This window comes from Anticarsia gemmatalis, chromosome 15, assembly GCF_050436995.1.
Source record: "Anticarsia gemmatalis isolate Benzon Research Colony breed Stoneville strain chromosome 15, ilAntGemm2 primary, whole genome shotgun sequence".
Lineage (NCBI taxonomy): Eukaryota > Metazoa > Arthropoda > Insecta > Lepidoptera > Erebidae > Anticarsia > Anticarsia gemmatalis.
Window position 1 is genome coordinate 8,763,698 of NC_134759.1, and position 17,106 is coordinate 8,780,803.

General features: G+C 34.2%; 1 protein-coding gene across 1 annotated transcript in view; it reads left to right on the forward strand.

The window, feature by feature from the left end:
- The window catches only part of LOC142978963 (gonadotropin-releasing hormone receptor-like), a 120,474-nt gene that overhangs the window by 91,460 nt on the left and 11,908 nt on the right, over positions 1-17,106 (forward strand). The window contains exons 3-4 of the mRNA XM_076123621.1: positions 1,833-2,540; positions 11,638-11,821. Coding sequence (XP_075979736.1) covers positions 1,869-2,540; positions 11,638-11,821 — 856 coding nt within the window. The 5' untranslated portion in view covers positions 1,833-1,868. The remainder of the gene's footprint in view (positions 1-1,832; positions 2,541-11,637; positions 11,822-17,106) is intronic.

Genomic DNA, 17,106 nt, shown 5'->3' on the forward strand with positions numbered 1-17,106 from the left:
GATATTACTTTTGAAACAACAGGAAGACATTGTGCTAACTTTATTTAAAATAGCATTGTGTCTTCTGCTAATAGCTTTAGAGATGTAACTAAAATTACTCTTTGCATCAACCTTTTATAAAGTACTTCGAAGAGTTTATTTAACTCCAAATTATAAACTCAATCTAGTGTAAACTAGTTCAAACTATCACCTACTTTCGAACTTAGATATTAGTAAAGGTTCTTGTTATGATTTAAGGCCATTTTCTAAATATACACGGGGCTCTCTTTTGCTGACGGTAGGAATAAAACATTAGGCTGCCATTACTTAGTAATAATACTTACTTTTTTTTAACTGTCCTATTGTTGATCCCCAGATCTGCCCCAAAAGCTTCCACTGACTTCTATTATTGTCTGTCTCACAGCAACTGTCCAGACAAGTGTCCAAAACATGTCAATAGAATCAAAGATTACTGGAAATGTTTACCACTTCTTCATAGGTAACAGGTAATACATACATATATCAGGAATATTGGTAGGTGTTTTCAAACATTGACTGCCCCTCTGTCAGTCGCATTGAATATCCGACACTACGAAGCTATGAAGGCCCTAGTGAGAATACAATATCATCAAGCTTCTAACTATTCAATTTGGAGAGGAAAATTCGTAATCATAATCACAATCGATTATTGACGATAGCTACTCGATGACAGATTCGAAAGTTATTCGTGATTGGCTATCGTCCTCCCTGATCTTCAATTAATAGGGTTGCGGCTGCTTGTTGAACTAAATGAGGTCAGTCCATCTGTTTTAGCTATTGAAATTAATCATATCTAATCAAATTATACTCAGATTGGCCCGATGTTTGATTAGAAATTAATATCCTGAATCAAATTTGGTAGCTGATTAACAGTAATTGATATGGTAATTAATTAAGCAGAACGAAATTTTTAAAGAATTCATAATTATTGGTCTCTTACTTCAATGATTTTTTTTTTATTAAATCAAATAGCCTATGTCAGTAATCCTTACTTTCAAAAGCCGACAATGACGAAATTAAAACATCCCGAACTATTCACAAACTTTCATCTATTGATTTGTTATTACATTCATTCCCAAACCTTCTATTGAATGTCGAAAGAGGTCCTGAACAAATCGTTTCCTAGAAGCGCGCCTGCCAAGTATTACTAAGAAAACAGTACAGAGATTTCCGACTACCCACATTTTGTGCTACCTCAATAGGCAATGTTGAACTTTCGAATATAAGTTCACTGAGTATATGAAGTTAGAACATACTCATGAATATGTAATAACAAGACGCTTGTATCCAATTATAGTGAGCCATGTTTGAGACAATTTACGCATTAGGCCGTACAAAAGGGGACGGTAGTTGAACTTCTCAACTACTTCGTAAAGGGTTGAGTTTTGGTGTGTAAATGTCTTAATGTGATGTATGAATGTCCTTAGATGTGTTGCTTTGAATTGATATACGTGTTTCTCTCACGTAATTGATTTTATCTTGGTTCCCTTTTGTTCATGATTCTGATAAAGTTAAGGACTTTAAATTCCAATAAATTGTAAATGAAATTGATTTGATTAGTGTTTTCCTATTAATTTGAAATTATTTTTTATGAATATGTCTTTGACTGTACGATGTGACATAGTAAGAATTGTTTTCCTTTATTGTTTTTTTTTTCTAGGTAAACAGCATTACCAGTTTATAGCAACAATGATAATTTTTGGAGAACTAAGTTGTAATATTAGTCAATCGTTTAAAATATGTACCCAGCAACAAAATCTCGTAAAAGTATATTACTTTGTACAAATATTAATAGTCAATTTTCTTTGTTACAGAATACTAAATTACCAGTTGAATACGCATGACGAAACATGGACAGCGCAGGCAACAATACCACATTATATGAAGACGACGGCTTATTCCCAAGCGAGCTCACTCTTCACAAGGAATTCAGCCCGGCAGAGTCTATTTTGAACAGCTACATAATCTGGCCGATTGACAAATGTATGGAAACATTTGTCCTGAACAGCACACAGAACGATGACGTCACGAAGAACGTTTTCATTTACAATGGCACTCAAATCATGTGTCTGGAACACGCCCCGGTGTTGACTAAAAGCACGTTAATTAGGGCAAGTGTGTTGTCAGCAATGGCTGTGTTATCATTCTTCGGTAATTTGGCGACGATTATTAGCATACAGAGAGGTAAAAGAGGTCGTGGGCGAGCAAGACCGTCGTGGACGGCGATATACAGTCTGATATTTCAACTGAGCATAGCAGATTTACTTGTGACAGTGTTCTGCATAGCTGGGGAGGCAGCGTGGTCGTTCACAGTGCAGTGGTACGCGGGGAACATAGCCTGCAAATTGTTTAAGTTCCTGCAAATGTTCGCTCTATATTTGAGTACGTTTGTTCTCGTGCTGATTGGAGTGGATAGATGGCTCGCCGTGAAGTACCCTATGCGAAGTATGGCAACAGCCACGCGGAGCGGAAGACTCGTAATTATCGCGTGGGTGCTCAGCCTCGTACTAAGCGTACCACAGGTCAGTAACCATTAATAACTTTTCCAAGTAGCGTCGAAACTTTTTCATAGCAATTAATACTTTCTCTATGAAGTCGTTAAGTTAGTTCGTTGAGTGTAATATGTAAGTGGGCACTTTTCGCGGTTTGACATCCCGGCAATTAAAAGTTGGCTCACGCATAGAGCAAAAAGATAAGAGGATTGTGGAAGTTATCATTTTTATACGAGATAAATAATCGTCAAGATGTAATATGGCTCAAAGATTAAAGTAGATATTAATCAATTTGGGAATCCCGCCTACAGCAGAGTATTTACGTCCTTCCATTTATGTCACTTAACTCAGTCCTTCTTGTACTCTTACCCGTGTCTGAATGACGCATTTGGTGAAGTCATTGACCTTCTATTCATAGCTTAAGTTCATTTACTACTCAGTGAAGGCCTGATGTCCTTTCTTGAACGTTGTACTGAAAATAAGTCTAAAATACTCAGACAATGTAGGGACATGTGAAAACTATTTCTCAACGAATCATGAATACGTCACATTTTCTGTAGACGGTGACTTTAGTAATTTAAACATTCTATGCTAATGAAGATTGCTAGGATCCTTTCGGGCGAATACTCAGTTATTAATGATACGTTAAGACGCGTCAAAGTCACGTCTCGATTTGAATAAGATACAAGAATGTTGGATCATCTGTTTCAAACATTTCTCTTTACGACTTCAAATCATTATTGATGTACGAAGAAGTCTTAGTCTGAAGAAATTCTCAGTACTATTTGTTTCTAGTTGTTGTACTTTGTTCAACACTCAGTTTTACTAAGGAATCCTTTTTGAGGATTCCTTGAAATAATTACTAGTTTTAGGGTAATTTTGCCAACGTAAACAAGTTTTAGAAAGAATCCCGTCCACGACCCTAAAACGACAAATAAGAAAATAAAAATTTGCCTTAGCAAAATATCTTGTCCCGTAAAACTACAGAACAACCTTTCAGAGGAGTCTGTAGTCTAAATTTTTATTGCTTACTTATACCAAGAGATTGTAAAATCCGATCCGAGATAAATCCGATAAAAAAGCATTTCTCTCATGTATCTAGTCAATTCTAAGTGCTTGAGATGTACACAATGCAATTTAAACTTGGAAGGATTGTTGACCAACTCGCTACTCGCGCTCGCTAAGACAGATACCGCAAGTTACAGTTTTTTAAACTACACTTTCCGAACTGCATTTTAAAGAATGCGTTTCAAGATAAGTTTGCTCCCAAGTGCTCAGATAAAACTAGATATTTGGCACAAGCGAATGAAGTCTTTCTTTTCCAGGACGACTTTGTCTGAAACTAGTCTTCGTGGACCATTGCATCAGATTTATTACCATGCGTTCTTATAAAGTTTCGTGCACTGAGAAACTTATACTGTTGATTACTTCCACATAAAGAATTATGCAAATGATTTTCTTGCTTCTTTTCTGCAGCTTATTCGCACAGGGACTGTGCGTGAGAAATAAGCATTGCCATGGCAACAGAGAGGCGATTTACTCCTACTATAATTTTTCCATGAAAAATGATCAGCGCGGCAGCGTCCCTAGCGTTTTAGCGGAACTATTTTCTTCATATCATTTTAGTTTTTAAACGCTTGCTGGTTCCGACTATCGAAAATCGTACTACAGCATTCTTGAAACCTATCTACCGATAGGATGTTTACGCATTTTAAATTTAGCTTCATCTAGACGAAAGACATCTAGCAAGTTATCTATTGCAGCAACTTGTATTTCGATGTTCAGTTATATTATTTAACCCATGTTGAACTCAAAAACCCAACAACGGTGGCAATACAATCAAGTTTGTAACGAACATGCCTTGTCGTCATGCATACTGAAGAGACCTACCGCTTTCGAATCAGCTATCAAGTAAATATTGATCAAATAAATGTACCACATGAAATATGATATAAATATATCGATGCCTGCAGTCTATTTTAAAACAACTTTTTGTTTTAAGTATTTTTTGTATTCCTCCGAAAAAGGCATGAAAACAACTAGTTACCAATCGTCATTAGTGGGTTACACAAATACATAGTTTTATTTCGCTTTATACCAGATTTCCTTTAAGTGTTAAACACCTGGATCTACAAAGACGTCGAGAACAAATTTCGATGTTCCAAAACACTCCATAATATTGACACAAGACAATATTAAATTGTAATAAACAGATTTATTGCGAACAGTGGAATGTTCGAACAATTATACTATTCTTGTCGAATGTTAAAAGGACTTGGACGATTTTCCACGGATTTTAAATATTCTGCGTCGACACTAGACGTCAATGACAAATTTAACACGGCTCTTATGAATGAAAACGTATAGCCTTGGCACGTATTTATCGTTTCTTTTTACATTATGTGCATTCTTAAATAGTTACCTTAGTATATTTTTTATTTGTTTGTACTAAGTTACTGTCACCGTTCGGTGAATCAATCAATCTTTGGTGCGGACGTTTGATAGATGCGGGGACCGATTCGTGGTATTTGTGCTGAGCACTCTCAAGTTTCGGACAACGCTTAAAGTCGATCCTGGTTGTTTATAATTATGATACCGCAACAGTTGTTAAGCCTACAACTTGTGCATTAGAATTACTAGTTTACTGTGTATCACAAAACATTCAATTAAAAAATTATTCGGTTTGATATTGTGCAGTGATTGGACTATAAACGTAACCTGTGAACAAAGACTAGAATTCCACTACGCTATTGCCAGGTACGTGCATGGATGCTCGAGTTACATTCCCATCTAGAACAAATTCCGTGCGATGAGATTTTCAGGTATATTTTTACTTTGAAATTGTTTTTTGTACGTATACATTGTGTATACAGATAGTCTCCTAAATCTTCTTTCTCTTAAATAACCTTGTACTTTTGGAATAAAAAAAATTCTCCGATCACTGTACCTATTGGATTTCGTATCGATAACGATTCGAAATTTACTGATATTTGGCGTTCACGACAACTAACGGCTGTTACGCTCTAGTAAATTCAGAAACGGGGCAGAGTACTTCCCAGAAGTTAATAATTAAACCATAGTTACCCTACCTCAACCGCAGCTAGTACGCACGTCCTCTTTACAACAGGTATCGTGGTTTTAGTGGTTTTATTCTGTTTGGAACTGTTACTATGTGATTTACACAATTGTTTCATGTTTGGGTGTACTTCGTGATTGTTATTGAACTATGTTTGTTTATAACAATCGAGGAATATGCTTGTTGTTAGGAAAACAGCTTAAAGGATCCTTGCTGTGGTTATTTAAATGAATATACACTTTTCAGTTTTATATCGCTTTAGTATCTCATAAAAAAGTTCTAGGATGGTTTCAAACAAAAGCGATTGTTTAGAAATGATGAAGGTCAGAATACTAAGAATTAATATCAATTTCATTATGTATAGTAACTAAGCGAAGTAAGCGATGTCACTTTCATTAGAGCGCGTTTTTCTATATTTCTGCAATCGAGTAGTCAGTCTGGTGGACGACAGTGAACGCATAAAATTACTTGAAAAAAATTGTTCCTACAGATCAAAATAATGATACATAATCACGCGGAAAGAAATGTCGATAACTTCCCAGTCATCAGTATCATAGTATTAGGGAATCGCCTCTCTGGCTTACAAACAATATCTTAAGTGCTCCATTACAGTTAATTGGGCACTTAGTGCTAGGTCCAGTCTCATAGCTGTCACATCATGCGGAGATTGGATTATTATATCTGCATAATTAATGACAATTGTAAGTCTCCTAAGATGATGGGTTGACGTCATTCAACTATAACGTACAGAAATGTAGTTAGTACTTGGAAATATTCATAAGCCTGAACGAAAATCACAAAAAAAGGCGTTTTTTTCTTGTTGTCGATTATCTGATCACCTACTTTAATCACAAATTCTTTCTGTTTTTTAGCATGCTGAATACCTAAAATATTGCTCAATATTTCAGGGGTATTTTTCGATATCTGATCCTACTTACACGAGAAATACATGTTTTTTTTTTAATTTTTTGGTCAAAATTTATATCATGATACCACCTAATATCTATCAAAAGAATAAAGTGTAGTCTAAAAAATGTCGGTAAAATTCTGAACAGGATTTATTACTTTTAAACAAAACATCCAAGTTTTTCACCTTTAACTTTCAGTATTTATAAGTTTAGCTGTTTGCCCTTTTTAAAGATCACAACCATAAATCTTAGGCACTGTCTTTTTGGTACTGCGATATTTCTAGCACGAAAACTATTACGTTCATGAATTGAATACTTCAATGGAGCTCATTGACAACATTTTGAAAAACGACTCCATTTAAAAGACAAAAGAATAGTCTTTTTCTCTCTTCTTCGTTTTGTTATAATATATTTTCGTATAAATAATAATAGTGTTTTTAAACTTTTGACTCATAAAAATAAAAATATCCTCATGCACAATACGTGACATGCATATTGATGAGTATTCTCCAGCCTAGTGGTGGAACTGACGCGGCAATATTTAACAAAGTAATATATTTATTTAAAGAGATCACTTTATAGAAACATTTTTATGTTTTCAAACTACAGACGTGTGATGCAACTCATGGAACTTTCAACCATAAATAGTTTTAAATAAAGTAGTTAATTATTGTCGTGTTAAGGACAAGAACAATTTTAAAATATTACACGCGGCTGAATCGCTATAATTTATGTCTTAACAGTTTTTAAGGGTATAAATAACACAAATTATTATTATTAAAGACATAAATCAACTGCAACTTAAATTTTTGCGTCACTCAAAGTATTATTTAAGCTAAATTCGAACTGGGTAGACAGTAGAGAGTCTAGTAGACACGCAGTAATCCTTTTCCTTTATCTAACACCAAACGTTGCATTATTAAACACTAGTCCATATTATATAGGTGAGATATTTCCCTATTGGGTCTTCAATCACGTTGAATTTGATCTCCAAATTCAACCAACTATGATCGAAAATGATCCCTTAATTCATATTTAATGAGCGGCGCACCATGACACCCGAGTGCTTTCTAATTAATGTGCCTCTACGGCTATGGGATTGTAGTGTCATAAATTCTCACGGGACGCTAGGCCGGGAACATTGTCGTTAGATTATGGGTAATTTGCTTTTCACTTAATTGGATGTTGTTTGTTCCACGATAAAGATAAAAATGTGTGCTAATAACAGTTTCTAGAACATATTGTAACAAGCCTAAATCAAATCTCTTTTCTAATTTATGCGTGGTGTGGTGAGGCTTTGGTCAACTCATCCCGCTTGATCTCATCCCGCGGGATGAGTTGTCCTAGTACAATTTTTGAATCGGACAACTCATCCCGCTGATATATTTAACGATTTGTACAGACTTGAAAAAAAGTGGTTCACGCGCATTAGGGCTAATTCTCAGTGTGGCAACCGACTCGCTAATGGACTATTCCTCATTATGACCACTGTCCCTTTTGGCTACTTCTGAATAGAGCTACTTCTTAAAATTCGGGATTGATTACGGAAGTAAGTACTACTACTATGTCTAGTCAACAAGTTTTAAAAAAAAGACGTTTTATTTCTTAATAAGCGTCCCAAAATATATAATAGTCCCCGCAACACAAGAGCAATTCTTAGAGCGGGAGTTGTCCTTTCGAATCCCACCCGGGACAAATCTTTGTGTGATGAGCACGAGTATTTGTTCTGAGCCTGGATGTCAATTTATCTATTTAAGTATGTATTTAGAAGTATATAAGTATGTTTATCATTCATTTGGTTACCATAGTACAAGCTCTGCTTAGTTTGGAATCAAATGACCGTGTGTGAGTCCAATTATATTTATTTATTTAAAAAGAAAGGAAATAAAATATATCGATAAATAAGTGAGTAATAATATACATCAGACATTTTTGAATATATACAGCTTATAACACAAAAAAAAAATTATTTAACCTCATCTCCTACTGTAATAAACTTAAGACCACATTTATAGCAACACTTTTGTTCACGAATGTACAAATATTTCAAATAATACAGTACATTTTTACCTTTTCTTTAAAGCGGGATGAGTTGACTAAAGAAAAATAATAAAAATATTAATGTGGACAACTTATCCCGCGGGATAAGTTTTAAGTGGGATGAAATGACCAAAGCCTCGGTGTGGTTAGGACAAAAACATCTGCAATTAATTATGTAATAAGTCAATTTCAATGTTGATACATGAAAAAATAAACCTAAGATGTCTGATTAAATTGGAAATTCATTCAAGATAAAAAAGCCCTTGGTCGTAAATATTAAATAGCAAGCAGTCGTAAAACAAAATTGGCCTACGTAAGTGAGTGACGATGTGGTAATAATTGGTGTTTCGTATTACCTATAAATAACGAGTACACAGAAGGAATGCGTATAAATCTAGTCGAGATTGCCTATATTAACAGACTAATAATGCGACCGCCGCGAATATGCATCGTGAGAAACAATTAACTGTATAAAAATGATATATTATCATCAAAGGCCTTTCGTTGATAGCCAAAAATTTTGTCCTACCATTTATACAAATTTGAATTATCATATTTTTTTAATTTAAAATCGTTGTAGTAAAGACACAAACCTCATTGCAAGAGTGTGTCTGTGCGCGTGAGGGTACGCCTAAATCAAATCCATCTATCTGTACTTGTATATTTTATGGAATCACAGTTGGTAATCTGAAACCACGTACTACGCACGTTTCTCTAAATGTGTATCGTTTATGGTGTTTGTTTGCAATTTTAGACTTCAGTAAGCTTTAATGTACCACTAGTTTCCGGCCGCGGTTTCTTCGGTACACAAATGTATTAATCTTGTTTGCGTTTACTCAAATATGTTTTGATGAACCACCTTATTCGTACAATGTTAGCATTTCCTTCAAAACGTAATTTTTTTTTTTATGATAAAATATAGAAGTTTTATATTTGGGTCTTGTTAACTAAGTAATATAAAATTCAAAAAAAATAATTGTGGTCCAGCAGCAAGTGGGTAAAGTAGACCAAAGGCTATTATATATAGTTCGTATGAATAGTTCTATTTATTATATTTGGAAATCGATTTGAGATGGTTTTCAATTCAACCATATTATAATCGTGCATCGACATGAAAATTCAATTCTTAATCGGAAATTAAATTCGCCGACGAGATGCTCCAAAACATTTTAAATCAGAATGAAATAGCTTTACAAATACGCATACTATTTTTGTTTAGACGGTACGTTTTATTCTGTGTCAGTTTTAAATAAGGAAAAAAAAGCTAAGAATGTTTAAAGTTTATTCAAATGTGTTCTTATTTTACGCGTTACACAGCTGGCTGACATTTTTATGAAGAAAATGTTTGAGTATTCTGTTCAAGTTAAAAATATTTTTGACAGTGTTCATATTACGATTTATATAATGAATGAATATTTTTTTCTTACCTTATCAAATACTAGCTTTTACCCGCGACTGCGTCATTTTTCGGGAGTAAAAAGTAGCCTATGTCTATTCTCGGGTATCAAAATAACTCCATACCAAATTTCATGCAAATTGGTTCAGTAATTTAGGCGTGATTGAGTAACAGACAGACAGTTACTTTCGCATTTATAATATTAGTATGGATGACTGTTTTGTATACACAAACAGCTGTGCCCCAATCACTCCAATCTCAATATTGTCTCCATGGGAATGCACCAAAGATTGCTACTTACTGTGATCCCTACATACATAAATCTTTGAATGCCAGAAATATGTATTAAACAATAAATCATCTGTGCATCGGAATTTCCCTAAAAACGTGGCATACTTTGTCATAAATCTGAAAGAACTTTGTCTTGACAATGCAAATTAACGAAACATGGAAAGTAGCGAATCTCCCTTTGAAAGCACAAATTCCGGGAATGTTAATCCGTGGGACGGAGACAATATTTGTTTTTTTACCGACGCAAAGTATTCCGTCTTCCTAAAGTATTTCCCATTGATGCGAACGGAGTTCTTTTTGCTTTTAACACGATCCGACTTTTGAAGATCAAAATGAATTTAAAAGTATAGGGTGGAATGCCGTTCAATATTCAATAATAAAGTTTCTTAGTCTTCGACTTTTTAAAGGAGAAGTAAAGTTCGTTTGAGTGCAAATCGAACTTGTGCATTAGAGTTCAATGATTTTAGCGATTAAACCATTATAATAATTGTAAAATGACAGAAAGCTTTAGGTTCTCATTTCTAAAGATTAAAAAAAAATATCGAGTTGCATTAAATTATAAATGCATTAACTACAGTGAATGGTATAAAAATATGGATACAAGTCCTGAAGTTTGATACAAACTACTAAACGTACTACAAGGTTTGGGTTCTTTAATAAACATTTTTACTTTTGAATGGTTACTACTTTAAAACAGTCCGTAACACTATACTAGATTTTATAATGCTGGTTTATCTTATCATTCTGAATAAAAAGAATATTCGGTCATAATTTTACATAACACGTATATTTCTTAAACTCTTATGAGCTATCCGATTCAAAACCTTGAGATCTTCGACTACTTATATAGATGAGGTCTCAAAGGTTTACATAACTTTATGATTGGAATCTCAAAGCCTAAATCTAGAAAATCTCTTGGGGATGAAGTCTAAATTTCGTATGATATTTATGCCCAATGGATGGTTGATAACCATCTTACTCAATAAAATGCTGAATTTATGAAGGTCTAGTAACAAGTTAAGCACTAGTGAATATTGGGAATAATCTGATTATGCTAGCATTAGAAGCTTAAAAATATTTAGTTCTTATAAGATTTTCTTTTAAAATGTGTAACTTTTTTTTCAAAAACTAAATAGGATTTTTATGTCAATCGTTAAATATACGTGTATATATGTATTATTACGGCAGCAATTTTACTATTCTCAATGATATTTTGTTTTGACTTTTAAAAATGTGACACTGCATATACCAATATACTCGTATCTTCAACGCTAACCGTACCTAAAAGTTATGAAAAACCGTAATGTTTTAATATTCTAGAAAAACGAACACATTCCCTGGAACGCAGGTAACCGGTATTCCGTGAAGCAGCTGTCAGTTGCAAACCCATCCATATTCATTTTTTGTTTGTTGCAGGCCGTCGTGTTCCGAGTGGCTCAAGGTCCCTTCATCGAAGAGTTCCATCAGTGCGTGACACACGGGTTCTACACAGAACGATGGCAGGAACAAGCCTACACCACGCTCTCACTGGTGTTTATGTTTATATTGCCGCTAGTCATTCTTGTATCTACTTATGTTTCTACTGTTAGAACTATTGCTCGTGAGTATAACTTTGACTTATTTTATGATATTTTACGTTAAATTGAGCATATTTTTTTAGTTTACGAAGTAAACATTTCAAGCTACAGGTTTTATGTACAGTTCCTCTATTCTCTACTACTATCGACTACCGACAACCGACCTGTCATCGAGAAATTTGGTATGAAAATCTGATCAGCGCCTCTGACGGGTGTAGTAGGAAATATTTTGGCAGTACATTCTAAATGTCAAAATTTTGATAGCTAGCCGGTTGTCGGTACTCGATAGTTGTACAGAATCGAGGTACTGAATTGTGTATTCATATACAATATAATTATATAAAAAGATATGAAAAGCACAAGTTGGATTTAGCCACTTGTATACACATTTTCTTGTAATAAAGTTAAGTGTATATGGTTGTTGTTTTATGTCTGTATGTCATGTACAGATTTCTATATAGGTTAATTCTGTCTGAATGATTATTTGAAGAAAACTAATATTATTACCATATCTCTGAAAATTTTCTTTCTAAATATTTATTTATGTTAATTTTTAACTATTTTAATTTCTTAAACGTACTCGTATGCCTCTAAACTGAATGAAACTATCTTGAAATTAGAAATTCCATTCATGTTTTCGTCTACAATAAGGCCGTATCGCTGACAAAAGGCATAGACACAATGTCAGATAGACTTGGCAGTTGACGTCTATGTGACAGCATGTCTGTCAGTCTGTTTGAAAGTTATTTTTATTTCATCAATTTTGTTTACTTATACGTATTTTAGTGTATAATAAACGTATTCTCAAAACTTGGCAAGCAGCCCAAATACTTTATTTGGGTTTTACAACTACTAGCTTAATTGATACCGACTGAAACTCAACTGAAACCGACTTGTTGCAAAACTAGTTTAAATATTAAAACACAATCAGTTGCCTGTAGACTAGTTTGCTTGTCCTTCTAGTGTTACCGATTTGGCAGTATTACTTATTACGATCGTAAGTTAGTAGCAATTTGTTGGACTCTTAAAAAAAAGGTGCTTACTGAACCCTTAGCAAAATGTTCTTTTTCATCTAATCTAAAAATCAAAGGATGGTAATACTGAGAACTACATTTGGAGTTAGGAAAATCTTTGTTACTTCCTAATTTGATATAAAAGAATCACGAACTAACCTTTAGTAGAACAAGGTGTTGTTAAGGAAGTTAGATAATTCAATTATTATGTTTGTTTGTGCTTTTAACCTAAAAACTTTATTGGAAATCTAATATCACTAAAAGTATTTTTTAACTCTTAGAATGCTAAAACTACCAATATTTTTTGCAAAAATCGAAGTAAAATATTTTGCTATATTTCATTCAACTTACAGATTTGGAGTAAATCTAAACTAACGATATGGTTTTTTTCATTTCATATTATTACTAGCTGACACGGCAAACGTTGCTTTGCCATATTAAAAAAAATGTGTCACTTAGGTGTATGAAAAATAGATATTGGCCGATTCTCAGACCTAGTCAATATGCTCACATAATTTCATGAGAATCGGTCAAGCCGTTTCGGAGGAGTATGGCAACGAAAACTGTGACGCGAGAATTTTATATATTAGATATTACGTTTCACATTCTTTCACTGTAGACCATAAAGAAGTTATTAAGATTATATTTTTTGGATCACAATACAGTGAGAAACCTACACTATACTAGTATAATCTCGGGATCCGAATTTTATCACTAGACAAACAGACAAGTTAAAGCTGGACTGCAGGCATGATAATAAAAAATGAAAATGACATGTATAAATGAAATATATCATGGTGCTTTTCCTACCAACACTGCGGTTTGAGGATGACGTCACATATCTACTGCATCCCTACAAAGGCTGTTTATAACCATGTTTACACTAGCGCGTCCAGTTTAAGCGGCTTACTGACGTGAAGTATGAATGCTCATATCTTAATAAAAGGTTTATTTACAAGTGGTAAGAGACAAGTGTGCAGATAAATTATTATGAGTCTTAGTTATGTAGACCAGTTAAATCCACTTTGATTCTAAACTAGCGAAATGAAATAAATGCGGGTAAATACATAAGGCTAACAAAGAAATAATAATTCTACTATATTAGTAGGTAGTATTACGTAAGCATTCTATAGTGATACTGCAAATACGAAGATTAAAATAAGAATAAAACACGTACTTCATTTTTATAAGGTTTTGTGACATGTCATAGACGTATATGACATGTTTGACACACTGCTTTTAAATCAAGGACTGTCACTAAAAAGACGTTTCCGTTAACGCCTCCAACATATATAATTTCCCTGTTAACGCTTAATAGCCAGCAGGCGTTGTAATATTATCAAAATGACCTTGTTTCTAAATATAAATGTTCTTTTGATATAGCTTTTTACTCTAAGTAACTTAATAATTTGGTTATAGAGGAAACATCCAATTTTCTTTGAGGCAAAACTTTTTGATGCCTATTTTAATATACCTTAATCGAATAAGGAATAAAAATAAACAACCAAAATGGACTCAATAAAAAAAATATAGAGCCTACTTTTTTTTAAGGGATTTTTTTCTGAAGTCATTTATGAAAAGTATAGGATAGAAATCATACGCTTTGACAAATTACATTCATATGCGTAAAGTCACGTTTCCATTTGTCTTAACGGAGGAGTTACAGAGGAAAAGCGATTACCGAAGTGTGCATAATACGTGCCATCCGCACTATCCATCTTTACATGTTATGCGACTTGATATATAGCAAAATTTCTCGAAGACCATATTTATTTCTCCACATATTTCCACTATTTCTTCCAAAACATTCATAGCAATAATACCTCGAACTGGTGTTTTCACAAACGAGTTCGTTTCTTTTTCCGTTAACCCCAAGAAAAATGAATACCATATGTTACCCCATAGCCCATTACTATACCCCATAGTTTCTCACATTAATCATGACCACAATTTTTCTTCTTTTCCGTCTCTGTAATACATTTTTATTGAGTTTTTTATTGTATTCGTGTTTCTGTAGTATGTACAAAGTCACAAATGTACTATATAATATCTCATCTAATTAAATGCAGAACATTACAGCGTAAGAATTTATTTTGTGAAAGTTTTTAATACCGAGTCTTTAGCGAACTAGGCCCCCTCAATGAATACCTTTCGAAAATTCACTTGAAACGCGATTCCTACTAATTTTGACGTCACGAAAATCTGATCAGGCACCGTAGGAATTATCAAACTCTCGATACTTGATAGCATCAACTGTAGAGAAACGCGCTATAGTTTAGTTTGCTTCCATCAAGAAGCAACGAAGCGCTTATAGGTAGTCGTATACCGGGTAAGTTTACTAGACACTGAATTACGTCTGCTGCAGGTATAACAGAAAATTTTAATCGTGTATGGACACTTTTATAGACAACTTTAATGAGACAGCGCTTACATAGTGTAAGCGCTGTCTCATACATACAAGCATCTCTCACCTAAGAACACGAAAGTATGATTAATTTAAAACAATTATAAAGTAAAATTGAATTTAATAACCAAGTTTCAGTGGTGAAATTATACCTTTTCATATTAACGGAGTTTGAAAAGTCGTTAATAATAACATAAGGTTGATAAATTATGGGAATGCCAACAGAACTGGTGTTTGATTTGAGTTGGCAAGTTTTTGAAACAATCTTAATGGTGAAATATTTTCCCTCAAAGACCGCGTTTAGTTAAACATTAATTTCGTAATTTCCTTAGAGTTTTGTTTACTTTCGAATTGCTTGTTTGGATGATTGGTTTGTTATTGGGCGGGCTTTATTGGTACACCCATTACATTGACCTTTGATTCACTGTAACGGCAACGATTTAGTTAAACGTTAAGCCATGTCATTCCGTGATTGGACACTTAGATTGTTTAACCATTAAACGAATTGAATATTGAAACTGTAATAATAAGACAAATAACCAAACTACCATGCTTATTATACACCATTGCCTCCACGCAATTGCGTATCGGCTATGTTTTTAGTCCGAGCGACGAATGGGACAACGTATGAAAGAATTATTTGGAACTTGGCTATTATAAATGCCGATAAAAATATTTTATCTTTATAAACGTTTAACTTACGCCCCTGTCACATGTTTGATCGAAAAACTGAGGTAACTCACGAGAACGAACTAAATCTCGTCACATCTGCCTTTTATATTGAAAATATTATGTGTCTTCAAATACAGCCAATTCGCTTATACAATATTGAATGCGTTAGGTTATCTTTAGGGGATAATACCAACTGATTTTCAGGACAAACTATAGGAAACTTTACGTCAACGTTGAAAAATTTTTCTTCAAGTCACTCAAGGTGACTTGAAGAAAAATTTATTGACATATTTTCAGTCACTATTAGGCCGCACCTTGGCTAAAATATTGCACAATACGGCGTAATATTGTTATATGCCGTTTAGCGTTCTTCCCGTGACGGGACAACTGGCACTATTTTGTCCCAGTTGTCCTGTGGCGGGACAAGTGACACTGTTTTGGTGCCAGTTGTCCCGTTGCAGAAAAATCACGGGACTAATGGGACAGACGGAAAGGTCAAAACAACTGGTTCCATTGAGTTGTTGTGTGACAACAGGTACTTGGTACTTTGGTAGCAGATGATAAATTGTACGCTACTCTATGTAAACTTTAAATTCACAAGAAGTTTTTTTTTACCATTTGGGCTTTTCACTTTATAATTAAATTGACAAGAATGTCTATATCTACGACCTTCCATACCATAAATGTAAAATGCTTATCCGGAATGCCCTACTTGAAAAAACATAATATAAAGAAACTAAAAATATATTGTTAACAGGCCCCTGGAGCAGCTCAAACACACAAGTCAATTCAACATGTACCTAATGTAATTTCAACTTATCCACTAGAAATTAAGTAAAAATGTACTACAACACAACGTATAACGTCTGCCATCGTACCAAAGTACCAAGTACCTGTTGTCACACAACAACTCAATGGAACCAGTTGTTTTGACCCTTCCGTCTGTCCCATTAGTCCCGTGATTTTTCTGCAACGGGACAACTGGCACCAAAACAGTGTCACTTGTCCCGCCACGGGACAACTGGGACAAAATAGTGCCAGTTGTCCCGTCACGGGACAACTCAACGGAACTAGTGGGATAGACCCAATTGTTTGTATGGCACCCGCTAAGGGTGAAGGATCAGGATTTTATAAAAAAATCATGCTTTATATTCAATTGTCGATAGTCGACAGTAGTAGAGAATTTCAGCTCTGGTATTTTTAAAAAACTTCTGTGCCG